The sequence below is a fragment of the Elephas maximus genome, chromosome 4 (genome assembly GCF_024166365.1).
Source record: "Elephas maximus indicus isolate mEleMax1 chromosome 4, mEleMax1 primary haplotype, whole genome shotgun sequence".
Taxonomy (NCBI): Eukaryota; Metazoa; Chordata; class Mammalia; order Proboscidea; family Elephantidae; genus Elephas; species Elephas maximus.
Genome location: NC_064822.1, coordinates 41,237,841 through 41,255,740, shown reverse-complemented (window position 1 = coordinate 41,255,740; position 17,900 = coordinate 41,237,841). Strand labels below are relative to the sequence as shown.

Genomic DNA, 17,900 nt, shown 5'->3' with positions numbered 1-17,900 from the left:
TTCCTCCAATCCTAATGCCACATTTCTTTTCATATAGTCCACCTTCTCAGATTATTTGCTCAGCATACAGACTGAATACGTATGGTGAAAGGATACAACCCTGATGCACGCCTTTCCTGATTTTAAACCATGCCGTATCCCTTCGTTCTGTTTAAACAACTGCCTCTTGGTCTGTGTACAGGTTCCACATAAGCACAATTAAGTGGTCTGGAATTTCCATTCTTTGTAATGTTAACCGTAATTTGCTATGATTCAATGTCTCTGCACAGTCAATAAAACACAGATAAACATCTTTCTGGTATTCTATGCTTTCAGCCAAAATCCATCTGATATCAGCAATGATATCCCTCATTCCAAGTCCTCTTTTGAATTCAACTTGAATTTCTGGCAGTTCTCTGTCAATGTACTGCTACAACTGTTTCTGATTTATCTTTAATCATTAATATATTAATGATATTGTTTGACAATTTCTGCATTCTGTTAGATCACCTTTCTTTTGAATGGGTACAAATATCGATCTCTTCCAGCTGGTTAGCCCGGGAGCTTTCAAGTGTCTTGGTATAGATGAGTGAGCAACTCCAGCGCTGCATCCGTTTGTTAAAACATTTCAACTGGTATTCCGTCAATTCCTGGAGGCTTGTTTTCCCCCAATACCTTCAGTGCAGCTTGGACTTCTTTTTCACTAACATTGCTTCTTGATTTTATATGCTACCTCCTGAAATGGCTGAACGCCTACCAATTCATTCTGGTACAGTGACTCTGTGTATTCCTTCCACCTTCTTTTGATGCTTCCCGCAGCATCCAATATTTTGTCCATATTTGTTCAATATTGCAGCTCGAGGCTTGAATTTTTTTTCTTCTGTCCTTTCAGCTTGAGAAATGCCAAGTGTGTTCTTCCCTCTTGTTTTTCTATCTCCAGGTCTTTGCACACATCATTACAATACTTTGTCTTCTCGAGTAGCCCTTTGAAATCATCTGTTTAGCTTTTTTACTTCATCATTTCTTCAATTTTCTTTAGCTACTCAACATTCAAGAGCAAGTGTGAATTTCTTCTGATAGCCATTTTGGTCTTTCCTCTCTTTCTAATGAACTCTTGCTTTCTTCATGTACAATTTCTTTGACACCACCCACAACTCGTCTGGTCTTCAGTCATTAGTGTTCAATGCACCAAATCTGTTCTTGAGACGGTCCTCAAATTAAAGTGGGATATACTCAAGATCAGGAAACCCTGGTGGTGTAATGGTTAAGAGCTACGGCTGCTAACCAAAAGGTCTGCGGTTTGAATCCCCCAGGTGCTCCTTGGAAACCCTATCGCAGTTCTACTCTGTCCTATAGGGTTGCTATAAGTAAGAACTGACTTGATGGCAACAGGTTTTTTTTTTTTTTGATTTATACTCAAGGTCATTATGTTGGTTCTAGTGGACTTGTTTTAATTCTTTTCAGCTTCAATTTAAACTTACATATTAGGAACTGATGGTCTGTTTGGCAGTTGGCCCCTGGCCTTGTTCTGACTGATGATAGTGAGCTTTTCCATTGTCTCTCTTCACAGATGTACTTGAGTAGATTTCTGTGTTTTCCAGCTGGTGAAGTTCAGGTGCATAGTCATTGTTTATGTTGTTGAAAAAAAGTATTTGCAGTGAATAACTGGTTGGTCTTGCAAAATTCTATCATGTGATCTTTGGCATCATTTCTATCACCAAGGCCATATTTTTCAACTACAGACCCTTCCTCTGTTTCCAACTTTTGTATTCCAATCACAAGTAATTATCGATGCGTCTTAATTGCATGTTTGATCAATTTCAGACTGCAGAAGTTGGTAAAAATCTTCAATTTCCTCATCTTTGGCATTAGAAAAGGTAAAAATGCTTCTTTATGATTTTAGTCTTTAAAAGAAGATATTGGTAGTAGGGAGTGAGGGAAAGATTGCATGATCTCCTAATACACTACTTAGAATCTAGTCTCCATTCTCATAACCAGGTAAGTGGCTCTGGGGCATGACTTAACCTTTCACAAGGTTGGTTGTCTCAAGAATAAAATGGTCATGATGATCTTTGCCATCTCGTAGGTTTATAGTAAGGATTTAATGAGACCATGCAGATAAAGTGCTTTAACATTTGTAGCATTCCACAGAAATGTCAGACATTATTATTTTTAGACAGGCCATGTTTATGTTTTAAAAGATCATTAGTAAGTCACTTGTTTAAGATGCTGAAGATATGGACGTATAGAGGCAATGTCACAAGTGGTGATTAGCTGCACTAAACCAAACCCGTTGCCATCGAGTGGATGCTAACTCATAGCGACACTATAGGACACAGCAGAACTGCCCCATGGAAACCCTGGTGGCATAGTGGTTGAGAGCTATGGCTGCTAACCAAAAGGTTGGCAGTTTGAACCCACCAGGCGCTTTTTGGAAAACTGTATGGGGCAGTTCTACTCTGACCTATAGGATCGCTATGAGTTGGAACAGACTTGACGACAATGGGTTTATATAACTTCATAACTTCATACATGCAACTTAATGACATATACAGGGTTTCCAAGGCTGTAAATCTTTATGGAAGCAGACTGTCACATCTTTTTCCTGTGGAGTGGCTGGTGGGTTCGAACCACCAACCTTTCAGTCAGCAGCTGAGCACTTTCACCAGTGTACCACCATGGCTCCTTTTAGCTGCTCTAGTCCATTTAATTGATAATATGCCTAAAGCATAGTGTTAACGTTACTAATACAGGTCTACCTAAGTATCGGATATACAGATGGCAGGCAGGGGTTGACCTAGGGTGATGTGGGGAGTGAAATAAAGATACAGAGGTACCTGTGAGTACCAGAACTTGAATTCTCTTTTCTTCAGCTTCCCTCTAGGTGAATTATTCTACAAGTATTCTGAGGAGGGTGACAAAGGACAATTGTTCCCATACCAGCCCCCGCTAAATGGAAATGGGAAGTACCTAGAAGCTTGTTTAATTACATACTATAATGTACTCCATTTTACTAGAAGTTTATCTCTTAGACTGTAAATAGTATCAGTATGGATAGATATATTTCCCTAAATATGCCCTGAAACAGAGCAAGTATTTATTGTGTACGATTGAGCAAGTAGTACTATCCATTGGAATGTGAGGCATACAAAAGGTGAGCATCTAGGAAAAGGTTAAAGATGGCAGAAAACAAAACATACACCTCAAAGAAATTCTAAAAAGGGGTACATCACATGAAATTGCTCAACTCGTTCTCTGAAATATATTTCTTTACAATATAAAGCCAAGTCTTTCTATTAGTTTCCTTAGTTATTCCAACAGCCTCTTGCCTCTAGCATCACTTTTCTCTTGCGAATTCTAAATAATTATTATTCTTGTACCCTGCCTTTGCACTCAAGCCGCTTTGCTGGCTTTTCCTTGTGTGTGAATTACTATCTCCTGCCTGTGTTCATAGACATATATTACTTTCTCCATTTTTTACTCTCATTTGCCAATGTGATCCTTCCATCTTCAAGTCTTCAAGACAGCTCTCTGACTAACCTAAGTTCACCTTAATCACAACTTCTTAAAAATCTTGAATTACATTATTTATATTAATTTTATTTTCATATTAACTTGTTACAGTTTCTAAAAGGTGTCCTTTAAGTTTGATCCTTAGCTCAAAATACATTAAAAACATTTAGGGATGAAAATGATTTACTTATTTCCTAACTTTCACATCAAAAGATTCAAAGTGGCAAGAGAATGACTACAAATTTGTTACCCTCCATGATAATAGTTCAATACACTATACATATCAATAAGTCAAGTTAAAGTTATTGGTTTACTATGAGGCTAACTTCGTTCAGTGATGAGAAAACATAAAGATGTATATCTTTTTTACTTCGTTATCTAAAATTTTAGAATGAAACACTGCCAAAGGTTTAAAAGATTATTAATTCTAAGGGTTAAAAAAATACAGTTATGTTTCTTAGGGAAAAGGCATAGTGGAAGAAGGAAAGAAGCTAATTTAAAAACAACATACCAGTAAGAGCAAAAATTAACTTGAGGTTTAGAGGAGACGAGAACTCACATTTATAAAGTACCTACTATGTGTTAAGTATGGCAAGGAGCTTTCCACAACATTGTTCATTTAATCTTCATAATAACTCTAATAAGTGTGCCGTTATTCTCATTTGATAGATAAGAAAACAGATTTACAGACCTATAAGAAACTTGCCTAAAGTTACACTGCTAGTAAGAGGCACGAGAAAAGATGTATGCCTAGAATTTGTGTGACTCAGATTTCCAGAGGAAAAGAACAGATCTCCAAGAACAACAGACATGTCAAGATGGAAAAAAGAATATTCATAAAGAGAACTGAATCCATTCAAGAGTTTATAAGGACTGTAGTGATTTAACAACTTAGGTTTCTACATGGTAATTTAAAGTAGACCTTCTTTAAGACATCATTTGGTTTTAAAGTTATACTTGAAAAGTCAGTAAGTTAGCTATAACAGTTAAGTCAAAATCATTACCTAAGTACATAAACGTAAAGGTGACCAAAACAACCTGGGTACCAATGATACAGTGAACATCTCAGTGATATGTATATGAACTTTTCAAAACTATACTTTGTTAATTAGGTAGAACAGCTACTCACAGTATCAAGAGAGAATGATAAAGATGATTTTCTTTTATTTTTCTGCATCTTTTCCTAGCATATTATCAGAAATGTTCCAGGTTTGTTTATTTAATATTGATTTAGGTAAACAAATAAAGAAGAAAGCATTTACTTTTCAAAGATCTTGTTCAGAAAGTGGTATTCTCCCCGCCTTGACAGAGGTCAAGAATCAATTAACAATAGCTCCAGTACTCCAAGAAACATGAAAATATCATACCATGATAGAATTTGAGTAAGTGTGCTATTTTATTTGTTCCTGTTTTGCATTTTCCACTTAAAATTTTCAAGAAATACAACCTAAATTTCATTCAATAATTCAATAACCCTCGTGAATAAGATTCAGATAAGTATCAGTGTATTTCAAATACATAAAGATGTAAAACAGAGAGTCAATGTTAATAACATAATAAGATCTTTTACCTTCTGGATCATAGGTTTGAAAAACTCTCCTGGCTTGTTCTGAAGGAGCCTCCGGGGCAACTAAAGCCATATCCTGAAAAGATATAAAGCATTCTATCAAATATCTATAAAACAATGAAATTAAACAAACAAAAACAGGAAATTATAACATTTGGAGTCAGAAGACTGAATTACATCTATATTATCGGTGTATGACTAGGTAAGTTGCAAAGTCTCTCTGAAGAAAATGGAACTAATACTTCAGCTAAAGAGAACTGCTGAGAATTATATGCAATGCTTTATATAAAACCCCTAAAAACTATATTACACAGAGAGCCAGTGCTGTTGAGCTGATTCTGACTTATAACGACCCTACAGGACAGAGTAGAACTGCCTCAGAGGGTTTCCAAGGCTGTAATCTTTATAGAAGCAGATTACCACATCTTTCTCCTGTGGAGTGGCTGGTGGATTTAAACTGTCAACCTCTAGGTTGGCAGTCGAACCCTTAACCACTGTTCCACCAGGGCTCCTTATATTATAGATAAAACTGAAAAACCAAATTTGTTGCTGTCGAGTTGATTCCAACTCATAGTGACCCTATAGGACAGAGGAGAGCTGCCCCATAGAATTTCCAAGGAGTACCTGGTAGATTCAAAGTGTTGAGCTTCTGGTTAGCAGCTTGTAGCTCTTAACTACAGGGTTTCCATAGTATAGTTACTATAAAAATGCAATCTGACAAAATTAATGACTTATATATCTCCTTCAGCTGTCCAGGCAAGAAGAAATATAACTTAAAATATATTTCAGTTCTAAATATTCACAATAAAATTCAGAGAATTACTATAGCAAAGAACAATACAGAAACTACATAGCAATACCTTTGAGATTTATTACTTTAATAGCATGTTATACCAATATCTACTCAAAGATCAATTAAACAAGTTCTGTATGTCTAGAATTTTAATTTTTCTTAAAGGAACATCCTAGTAGCAGAGTTATTTCTTTTCTCCATAAAACTAATTCTCTATCATGACTAATACCCTTGTCACCATAAGCAATATTACTATTTACCAAAATTCTAAGCATGAAAATTCAATATTATCTTTGATTCTTCACAAACTTTCACTCCACTTATTTAAGCTGTCATGAAACTCTACTCTTAACCAACATGAATCTAGAATTTAGGCTCCAGTTTTTTTTCTTTTAGTCTTAGCTTTGGCCTAAGCCTTTGACTATAATTGTGTTCATGTAGACAAACTTCATCAAAGAATATTTCTTCCTATCACCTTGAATCCTTTTTAAGAAGTTGTGGGGTACAAATTTTAAATAAAAATATAAAATACTGTTCTCCTGTAGATACAAATTTTTGTAAGAAATATATTATTTTTGTCCTAATCATCTCACCCTTACCCTGTTCACAAATGAAGGAACAAACTATTAAAAATTAGAGCAGTTCTGACCCAACCATGAGGATTACGTTTCTGAAAACATTAACAGAATGTTCTGTTTCTGTGACCAACAGAAATGGAAACATAACAAGGCAATCTATCTAAGGCCTGACACATTTTTTAGGTGTTACAATAAAAAAAATAGCAAAAATACCATCTGACATTTTACAACATTAGTAATAACTGGTAATGTACCATTGATTATTTCCCATCCCTTGACAGAAACTGCATTTTTAATGATGTTATTCTGCAGGTAGCGTGCATGCTAAGTGGCATGCTTTACTCTTGCCTTTCAGATTTTATGATCCAGCTCTTTATTGCTTGACACTTGGATTCTAATCTTTTGCCATTATGAACAATGCTGCGCAAAATAAATTTGAACATACCATTTCATACATGTGTAGTTGTATCTACAGAATGGATCACCACAGTGGGATTGCTGGGTCAAGGAAGAATGTATTTGTGGTTTTGATACACTGCCAGGTTCTTGGGTTATGTTCATGCAACCTGTCTTATTTATCTAGTGCTGCTGTAACAGAAATACTATACGTGCATGGCTTCAACAAACAGATGTTTATTCTCTCATAGTCTAGGAGGCTAGAAGTTCAAATTCAGGGTGCCAGCTCCAGGGGAAGGCTTTCTCTCTATGTTGGTTCTAGGGGAAGGTCCTTGTCATCAACCTTCCCCTGCTCGAGAAGCTTCCTGCGCAGGTACCCCAGGTCCAAAGACACGCTATTCGCCTGGCTTTTGTTTCTTGGTGGTATGAGGTCCCCATCTCTCTCTGCTCCCTTCTCTCTTGTATATCTCAAGAGATTAGCTTAAAACACTATCTAATCTTGTAGATTGAATCTTGCCTCATTAACATAACTGCCACTAATCCCATCTCATTAACATCATAGAGATAGGATTTACAACACATAGGAAAATCGCATCAGATGACAAAATGGTGGACCATCACACAATACTGGAAATCATGGCCTAGCCAAATTGATACACATATTTTTGGGGGACACAATTCAACCATGACACAACCAATTTTGAACAATATTTCTTAAAACCCTCTTTCCTTTTTCTTATACACCAGCAATACAGCCTTAGCTCTGTTATGCCAAAACTAGGACTGCAGTGTCAGTTCTGTCCCTTCTGTAAGATTTGGGGAGCAATTACTAACACTGGGGTGTATCATTCTTTAGCTTTCTTTGCCATTCTCAATCCTTAATTGCAAAAATTCCTACACATATTCTACTACAAGCTTTTGGTCCCTTCATAATTTCCATTCTTACCTCCTTTTTCTTTTTTAAAAATCTCTTTAGAATGGCTGCTGGAATTTGTATATGACAACCGTAACTGAAATTCTGGCTAAGAAGCTGTAGATCGGATTTTATACAATGGGGGAATTTATAGGAGAGCAAGATAAGGATACAGTCATTACTTCTATTCACCATCTGTCCCATTTCAACCTTTCTTAGTTACTAATAAGTGATGAGGATAAGTTTGAAATGAGTTTTAAAATATTACTTAGAACTATGGTCTAAAGAGATGGAAAAAGAATATCAGGCTTTTTCTTGACCGAAAAAAGAAAAATCTTTTTAGAGGATGGGGCAGCAGAGTAGATAATTAAAGCATTACTTCAATATTAATTCAAAGTTAAGTTCTGGGAAATTATCACTGTTTATAAAAAAAAAAAAAATTTTTTTTTTCTTTTTTTATCAAGTTAGGGAAGCAAGGAAGATTCCACAATTTTTAGTCATTGGAGAAGATTTATATCAAATTCTCTGGCATCAGAAAACTCAAGAGAACAAAAAAGAGAAAGAGAATTGCCTGATGCCTTTGTCTCTAAGTTCCAAGTGTTACAAATTAAAAAATATACTATGCTAATGTAGGAAAGAATTAAAGCAGACTTAATGAAAAGTTCACTGCATATCTCTTGCTTCTGGTTAATTATAAATATATAAAAGACTCAGGCTTTAGAAAATGTGTCATTCTTGTTTGAATAAGCTATACAAGCTAGCCTGATATAAAGAGATCAGCTGAGGCTTGAGCAAAGGTCTTGGTGTACTTTACCTTATCAAATGTTCATTTACAGCAGGGGTCAACAAACTTTTCTGGAATGGGTTGGCTAGTAAATATGTTAGGCTTTGCAGGCCATATGGTCTTAGCAGCAAGATAATAAGCCAATAAATGAGTGTGGTTGTGGTCCAATAAAACTGTATTTTACAAAAACAGACAGTGAGCTGGATTTGGTCAATGGGTTATACAGTTTGCCAACCCTTGATTTACAGATTGTATTTTTCCCCAAAGACTTTAATATTTATTAAACATGCCCACTTTTTAACATGTATCTGGGGGTGTAATGACGTTTTAATCACCTTCATAGGTTTTACAAAGACATTTTGGCTATCATCTGTAAGAGAGAAAACCAAAACCCAAACCAAAACTGTTGCTGATAAGCCAATTCTGACTCATAGTGACCCTGCAGAACAGAGTAGAATTGCTCCATAGGGTTTCCAAGGAGCAGGTGGTGGATTCTACCTGCCAACCTTTTGGTTAACAGTGTCACCAGGGCTCCAAAACAGAAAACAGGGTAGGAAATTCCTGTTAGAAAGAAAAGAATCATACAAGGCAGGGAGATGTGAATTAGTAAAGAACATGGGGGAACTGAAACGGTGGAACAGAACTGAGAAGAACTGAGAATAATGGAGTAGATGGGAAGTGAAATTAGCTTTGAGGGACAAATGAATTTGATTTTGAACATTGAGCATTCAAAGGTAATACTTAAATATCCAAGTAGAGCACATAGAATATCCCAATGCTTGGCACACTATGAACACTCAAACTGTGCCAATTGTAAGCATCTTATAGGCTATATTAGAAATAGAACATGAGCACCAGTATAAAGTTAGGGTTGGAGAATCTGCCAGGTAAGATACTGAAACAGATGAAAGCAGATTAGTTCAAAGGAGAACAAAATATTTTCAAAAAGTAAAGTAGACAACTTACTGCTTGAAGTTAGGAAGTGTGAAACAAGTAACTCAAAACCCTGTATGTGGGACCACCACCACCACCAAAAAGCCCTATGTAAACCACCTAGACAGAAGTTCCCACTCCCTTCCCCCTCAAATATAACCCAGTGGTATTCACCAGGTTCAACATAATAAAAACACTAACTATAACTGTGATTACTAATAAAACGAACTGTGTCTTCAACAACAACAAAAAATCATGTTTTGTTCCTTTGGTCTCAGAGATACACTATTAGCCAATCTGCAAAATTTCTTAGGAATTAGCTCTTCTTAATCATATCGATTATTTTAAGATGTATTTATGCTAGAAGTGGGGGAAGGAAATGAAAATAAAGAGGGAAAAAAGAGAGAGACAGAAAGATTACTGCAGATTCTAATGAAAATATTCTAATAGTTTTCATCCACAAATCAAAACCAGGACATAGTCTTCTAAATTGATTGTGAGTTTGCTTATTTTGAGTGTTTACAATGCTTTTTAGATTGTTGTAGAAAATGATCTAGTTAAAGCTTGCTTAAATTGAAATAATGTTTAAATGTTTCTACATGAAATCAGGAAAAGTTACAAAACCACCTTCTAGTCCCATTATAGTGTTTCCTATTGAAGTCCTATCAACTTTCTAATTTGATCTAAAATTACAGATTCTGCTACTAATTTTTACCAGTTTAAGCCAAACACTTTTGGACAAAGTTCCTAGTATGAAGATCTGTAGCAGCACGATCCATGAATCAAATTTGGTAATATACTAATATTAAATGTATTTCATATTTGCATAGCAAATTTGAACAGCTAGTATAGAATTGCACTCAACTAAGAAAGAGTGTGGAGCCCTAACGGCGTACTGGTTAAGAGCTCGGCTGCTAACCAAAAGGTCAGCAGTTCAAATCCATCAACCACTCCTTGGAAACACTACGGATCCGTTGTATTCTGTCCTATACGGTTGCTATGAGTTGGAACTGGCTTGATGGCACCTAACAACAACGAGAGAGTGCTTTATAATATTAAGACAAAATATTTTAGTGAGAGATACTATAAATACCATATTTTTCTCATTGCACACAAAGGAAATGATCTAATGAAATGTATGTATGTGTGAAGAACAATGTGAAGAGGACTCTACCCCTCAGATTCTCCATTTCCAAGATTTAAAATATCAATAGCCTTTAAATTACATATTTAATATATTTCTTCCATTTAACTATCCAAAACCAAAAAACCAAACCCAGTGCTCTTGAGTCAATTCTGACTCATGGCTACTTTACAGGACAGAATAAAACTGCCCCACAGGTCTTCCAAAGCTGTAAATCTTTACAGAAGCAGACTGCCACATCTTTCCCGCCACAGAGAACCTGGTGAATTCAAACTGCTGACCTTTTGGTTAGCAGATGGGCACTTAACCACTGTACCATCCGGGCTCCTTTCTAACTATCCACGCGCTCATAATTTTTTGAAGATGGTCAAGCTGTCAGATGGCAGAAAAAGACCTAGTCTGTGCACTTAAAGGCACAGTCTAAGGAAAGAGAGAAAACATGGTACTACATGCTTATCTCCATGAATACTGACTAAAATTAACTTAAGAAAATGATTTTCTGAAATAAAGTTCAAACATATACTAGTCCCCTTTCACCCAAAAAATGTTCTGAATTACAGGTAAGTAAAGTGATTCCAATTATGTAATCCCAAGTTATCCAAGTTGTAAGGGTATTTAAAAACACTTTCTTTTCTTCATCCCTAGTTGTACCACTTTTGAAAAATCTCATTATGTATTGCATCTGAAAGTCTTTTAGGTACTCTCAGTAGGAAAAGATACTAAACCTAGGAGTCAAATATTTAAATACTATTTCAGTTAGCCATTTAAACACTAATTTGCCACCAAAATGATTTTTATTCTAAAAATAGCTCTCTATATTAGTCTGATCTAATCAGATGCTTTTACCAGAGAACAGTTAAACATTTCTATTCAGCCAATTTACTGGTCAACAGTACAGCTTTTAAAATTATCTAGCTTCACCCAACTTTACTTACTTGGGAATGTACTACAGAGGAAAGGGGGAAAAAAAAATGCTGCAATGGGACTATCTAATATCCTATAATCAGGAAACAAATATCCCTTTCCCATGTAGCTGTCTGTATTAGTGTTATAATTATTCAGTGATCACCAAAAACCTTTTAAAATGTAACATTAGCTACGCTCCTCGACCCAGAAACCTCAACACCTAGTGAAATAGAAGTGCTGCCTTCAGTTGGTTAGATAGGAGTAGTTCATTACCAAAAAGGCTTTTAAAGTTTAATCATTATACCTTTTGTCATTATCAAGAGCAATCTGCTGCCACAAGTAATCAAAGAACCTCTGAGAGCCTTACCTAACTTCAGGAATGATCACACATATACATAAATTACATTTTAGCTTGCAGACAGCAGTCTACAGTGCTATTAAGCGGCCCTCCCCATTAAAAAAAAAAAAAACACGTAAATTTGGAATCAATAAAAGTATGCAATTTAACTTTAGGACTGAAGCAAAATTTCACTTTTTAAAATCACTATAAGCAGGTGTCTAGTGACTCTTTGCTTATTGAACCAAATGATTTAGGAACTACTATGAAATACATTTTAAGTCAATTATCAAATTTTCTCAAAGTATTTAACGTTCTTCAGTGCCAATACTAGAAACAATTCAGTTAATTCCACCATTTGAAAGTGGGTAGGACAGTCGTCTTTTTCTTACTCGTCCATTATCTTTTTCTTTTTTATAATTTATTATTTTTGTTGTTGTTGAGAATATACACAGCAAAAACATACACCAATTCAAAGTTTCCACATGTACAATTCAGTGGATTACATTCTTTGGTTGTGCAAGCATTCTCACCTTCCTTTTCTTTTTAAATACGGCATAAAAGTCCCAGGCTATCTCCACAGCAGCCCACTGCTATGTGGTATAGATTTGTGTTGCCAAAGCAGGGAGGTCAGGGTAGGAAACATAAAGCAGAGCCCTTTGAGGCTCTTCCTCCAGAAAGAAGGAAACTCTACACGCATGGTGTCCCTGGGTGGTGCAAACAGATAATGCGCTCAGCTGCAAACTGAAAGGGTGGAGGTTCCATTTCACCCTGAGGCACCTTGGAAGAAAAGCATGGTGATCTACTTCTGAAAAATCAGCCACTGAGAACTCTGAGGAGCACAGTTCTACTCTAACACACATGGGGTTGCCATGAGTCGGAATCGACTAGACGGCCAGTGGTGGTTTAACTGCACAGTGGAAACAAGGAACTAGGAGGAAAAGTCTCCAAAGGATATGATCTACTATTACACTATTGTCACTACAATTAATATTAATGAATGGACTGTTTTCTTACTATTACTACAACTGTACAACTCACTTTTCCAACCCTTCCAGCCTGTCTCAACCAGTTTCAGCCAGAGAATCCATCCCTAATGCCTAAGGCATCCACTGTGTGTAATGACTCTCCAATGCACCTAGAATGCTATTATTTATGGACCAGCCTTGGGAGGACTGGGAAAAGGGTATCTCAAATCACACTCTGTGTTCTCCGGTTTATATGAAGAATCTAAATTGAGAAACGCTGTCAGACTTTTAACTACCATATTTCATTAAGAAAACAGCTAACATAAGCCATTACTCTCTGGGCCCATGAATATCTACATCACTAAAAAAAAAATTATCTGACTTTTTAAAATGGTAGAATATTATACAGTTACCTGGGTAAAAGGTTTAATCAATCTGATGGTCAAAAAGTTGCTCCTTATTTCTAAGTAAAGCTCTTTATATTATCTGAATTTCTTAAACTCTGTTAAATCACCTGAGCACAAAGTAACTAAGGTGGTAGAAGGTATCATTGTTCTCAATTCGTTGCTCCTCCCTTCCCTGTAAGATGTATCACTGTTGGTTCCTTCTGAAGCGTCTTTCTATGGGGTCTACTTCCTCACTCAACTGACATCAGGCTTGGTTGGACGACTCATTTTGGCCAAAAAAATACTAAGTGGAAGTGACATTATGCTAGCTCTTAGCAGAAGCTTGAAGTGCCACTGTGTGGTTTTGACAGTTGTCTTGCTCTTTTTTGCTCTGTCATGAGGACTGCACATTTCAGATAGAGGGTGCTTCTTCAGCTCAGATCTTAGGACGAAGATGGCACACAGCACACACCTGCAGCCAACATGGAAATTAAGAGAGAAATGAGCTTTGTTGTACAGTATGGGCTTGTGTGCTGGGGGTGGTGGTAGGAGCAGTGTGTCCCACTACAGGCAAAAAGAAGCTCGCTGCAGAGCATTTAAATATAAAAAAATAGACTGTCAAATTCCTTTTTATCGTTATCACGTCTAGGCAATTCTAAACAATGTCAGTGGTAAAATGCTCCTCCCACCTGGGATGGACTGCTCTCACTGTTCCCTTCTTGAGGACTACTTGTAAACTACTGAAATTTTAGGGGTATTACCACAGCAAGTTGCAAAAGGAATGAAAACCTCACATTCTGGTCAGGGTTTTATTTTGCTTTTGCCACATATATTGTATATACTCTTCCTATTCATACCTGTCTTTACTTTTTCCTTCTCTCTTCTTCATCCTATACAGTGATACTGATTTTTAACAATATCAAGCTACATACAGGGAATCTACCTCATTTATGGACTTGACAGATTAAAAACTTACACTGAATACTTTTATGATCCATATGAAAATGAATATCGAAAAAGGTTACCGAAACATCCTATAACCCAGACGATACCAGGAATTTAACCTTCTTAGGCTTGGATTAGCATGAATGAAAAGTGAAGGACCCCCTCCTGCCCTTCATTTACTTTCCGCATCCACCCAAAATCCCACCGCATTTATACTATTTTAAACAAAGTTTGACTGATTGCAAAATAGTCAAATTTTATCACAGCTTCACATAAACCTAACATGCAAGCCGGTCGTACATCTGGTCCCAAACTTTGCTTCCATCTTAATATCCTAGCACAGCTAATATGGTTCAGTCATATGGAACCATTTACTATTCTCCAGATATAGTAAGAACTTTCACATCCCACATCTCGTCTTTTTCTTAGTCTTTTCTTTTTTCCAAGGCTAGACTACGGCCCTCATTTCCTCTAACTCTAAAATCTATCTGTTCCTTAATTAAAGTTGCATCTCTTCTGCACCCACCTTTCCCCTCTTCCAGTCCCTGCTCCACCCTAGTACAGTATTTGTCTTCCAAGTTCTAAAGGGAGGAAAGTAGATAAGAGCATAGGTTCAGGAGTCAGAAGATCTGAGTTTGAATCCTGGCTTTAGCACTCACAGAAGGACAAATTTGTATGACCTCACTTACATAACATGGCAAATGTACAGAGACCAAAGTTTATTAGTGGTTACCAGGAATGGGGGGGGAGGGGTTAACAGTGACGGAAAAATTGCATTGATTAAGGGTAAAGTTGCACAGCCTATTATTACAATTGCTGTCAGTAAGTTACACATCTATAAAAAAAATGAACTAGCAAAAGTTGTATGACAGATATATTTACAGTAACGACAAAAAAAAAAAAAAAAGAGCAAGATAAAAGGACTAGCTGCTGAGGCTCCTTACGTACAACCAAACACCTCATGGGATTCGGTTCCTTGGTTTGGAGGTTTAGGGTCATGGTTTCATGGTACATCCCAGTTAATTGGCCTAATAACATGTTTATTGCTTCTGCTCTATCTCCTAGTTCCATGTGTAGTACCTGGGGTCTTAAAAGCTTGCAAGGGGCCATTCAAACTACAAAAATTGGTCTCTAGTCACCTGGAACAACACAGGAAGAAGTAGAGTCAGGGATAGGAGGAGGACATGGAATGTATGGCTAACTGCCTCCATGAACAACTGCCTGCTTTACCATGAGACCAGAAGAACCGGATGGTGCCTGGCTACTGTTACTGAACATTTTGATCAACAATTCCATAGAAGAATCCTGATCAAAAGAGTGAAAATACAAAACAGAATTTCAAATTCTCAGATGATAGACTTCTGGAGCCGTGGTGGGTACATGAATTCCTGAAACTATTGCCCCAAGATATCTTTAAAACTTAAACCAAAAATATCCCCTGAAGTCTTCTTAAAACCAAACAATAGTTTAGCTTAACTAGTAAAAAAGGTCTGCCTTGAGCATTAAGCTCTTTCAAGAACCATCTATATACGATCAAATTAACACCAGCAACTCAAAAGATAAGATACGAACCTTTGAGGCCAGTGAGTGCATGTTAATGAGATAGGAACAACTCAGAAGAGGGGGGTAAGAATGGCTGTATACTCGAAGAATGTAATCAATGTCACTAAACTGTACATGTAGAAATTTACTGAACTGGGTATGTCTTACTGTGTATATTCTCAACAACAACAAAATAATAAAATTTAGAAAAAAAAATGTACACGAACCTGGTACTTACCCTCACAAGGTTGCTTTGAGGAATAAGTAAGGAATGCATTAAAATATTCAGCATAGTGTCTGACACACAGGAGACAATAAACGTTAGCTATTACAATGTAATACAAATCTTTGCATTTCAACAGTACTTAGCACAATGTGTAACCCTGGCAATAACAAGTACTGTGAGAAAGCAAACGTCGTCAGTATCACTGATCAAGAAGCAGGAAACTGGAAGAAAAAGGAGACGTAACATGGAAGTAAAAGAATCAGCAGTCACAACCTGAATATCAAGGATGGACTGTGAGTGCTGAGTAGAATTCTGATAAGTACATTCTGGGCAATGAATAATATAAACAAAAGCATAGAAAATAAAGAAAAAAAATCACAAACTTATTAGCACTTAGTGGCTTGTTGTTAGGTGCCATCGAGTCGGTTTCAACTTATAGCGAACCCACACACAACAGAATGAAATGTTGCCAGATCTTGCGCCATCCTCACAATCATTACTATGGTAGAGCCCATTATTGCAGCTACTATGTCAATCTATCTCGACAAAGGTCTTCCTCTTTTTCACCGACCCTCTACTTTACAAAGCATGCTGTCTCTCTCCAGGGACTGGTCCCTCCTGATAACATGTTCAAAGCATGTGAGGCAAAGTCTCCCCATTCGTTTCTAAAGAGCATTCAGGCTGTACTTCTGCCAAGACAGATTTATTCGTTCTTCTCGCAGTCCATGGTATATTCATTATTCTTTGCCAACACCATAATTTAAAGGCATCAATTCTTCCTCAGTCTTTCTTATTCATTGTCCACCTTTCACATGCAGATGAGGCAACTGAAAATACCATGGTTTGGGTTAGGAGCACCTTAGTCCTCCTCAGACTGACATCTTTGCTTTTTAAAACTTTACAAAGAGGTTTTTTGCAGCAGATTTGCCCAATGCAATATGTCATTTGGTTCCTTGACTGCTGCTTCCATGTGTGTTGACTGTGGAGCCAAGCAAGATGAAATCCTTGACAACTTCAATGTTTTCTCCATTTATCATAATGCTGCTTATTAGTCCAGTTGTAAGGGTTTGTGTTTTCTTTATGCTGAAGTGTAATCCACACTGAAGGTTACAGTCTTCATCAGTAAGTGCTTCAAGTCCTCTTCACTTTGAGCAAGCAAGGGTGTGTCACCTGCATATCCTAGGTTGTTAATGAGTCTTCCTCCAGTCCTAACAGTGTGTTCTCCTTCATATAGTTCAGCTTCTCAGATTATTTGCTCAGAATACAGATTGAATAAGGTGAAAGGATACAACTCTGACACATCTTTTCCCGATTTTAAACTACATGGTATCCCCTTGTTCGGTTCAAATAACTGTGTCTTGGTCTATGTACAGGTTCCACGTGAGCACAATTAAGTGTTCTGGAATTCCCATTCTTCGGTCGCAAAGTTATTCATAATTTGTTATGATCCACACAGTCAAATGCCTTTGCATAGTCAGTAAAGCACAGATAAACATCCCTCTGGTATCTTCTGCTTTCAGCCAAGTCAGAAGTCAACAGACAGACAGACAGACATGTGGTAGACTTCGTGACTGTCAAACATTAAATGTAATAGAAGACATTTTACCCTAATTTGCTATCAACTCCTACTAGCTACACTTATTTTCATCAATTATGGACAGAGAGCTAGAGGTGTGGACTTAATGATACTAACTAACCTCAAAGACTTGACTCATGAAAGAGCACCTTTAGATCCTTCTATAGACAGTATTTTATCTTGTTTAGAAATTATTTGGATTTCACTGTCACAAAAAATTAGAAGCAATGAAGCAAGGGCGACCACTGCTAGGAAGCCAACTTAACAGTGAGAAGAGAAACAGAAAATTAAAAATATATATACATATATAAATCTGATATAAAAACATAGCTGCATGAGGGCATTCAGAATAGTAGCAAAGAGTACAGAGGACAATTAATGTTTACTTTTCTTTAAAGAAGAGGAAAATGTACA

General features: G+C 36.7%; 1 protein-coding gene across 3 annotated transcripts in view; it reads right to left on the bottom strand.

The window, feature by feature from the left end:
• Positions 1–17,900, bottom strand: part of MINDY3 (MINDY lysine 48 deubiquitinase 3) — a 104,870-nt gene that overhangs the window by 17,455 nt on the left and 69,515 nt on the right. For all 3 annotated transcript variants that reach the window (XR_007517077.1, XM_049881928.1, XM_049881929.1), the window contains one exon: positions 5,063–5,135. Coding sequence is in view for 2 of the 3 variants with exons in the window: in XM_049881928.1 (XP_049737885.1) it covers positions 5,063–5,135 (73 nt within the window). In the remaining variant the exon portion in view is untranslated. The remainder of the gene's footprint in view (positions 1–5,062; positions 5,136–17,900) is intronic.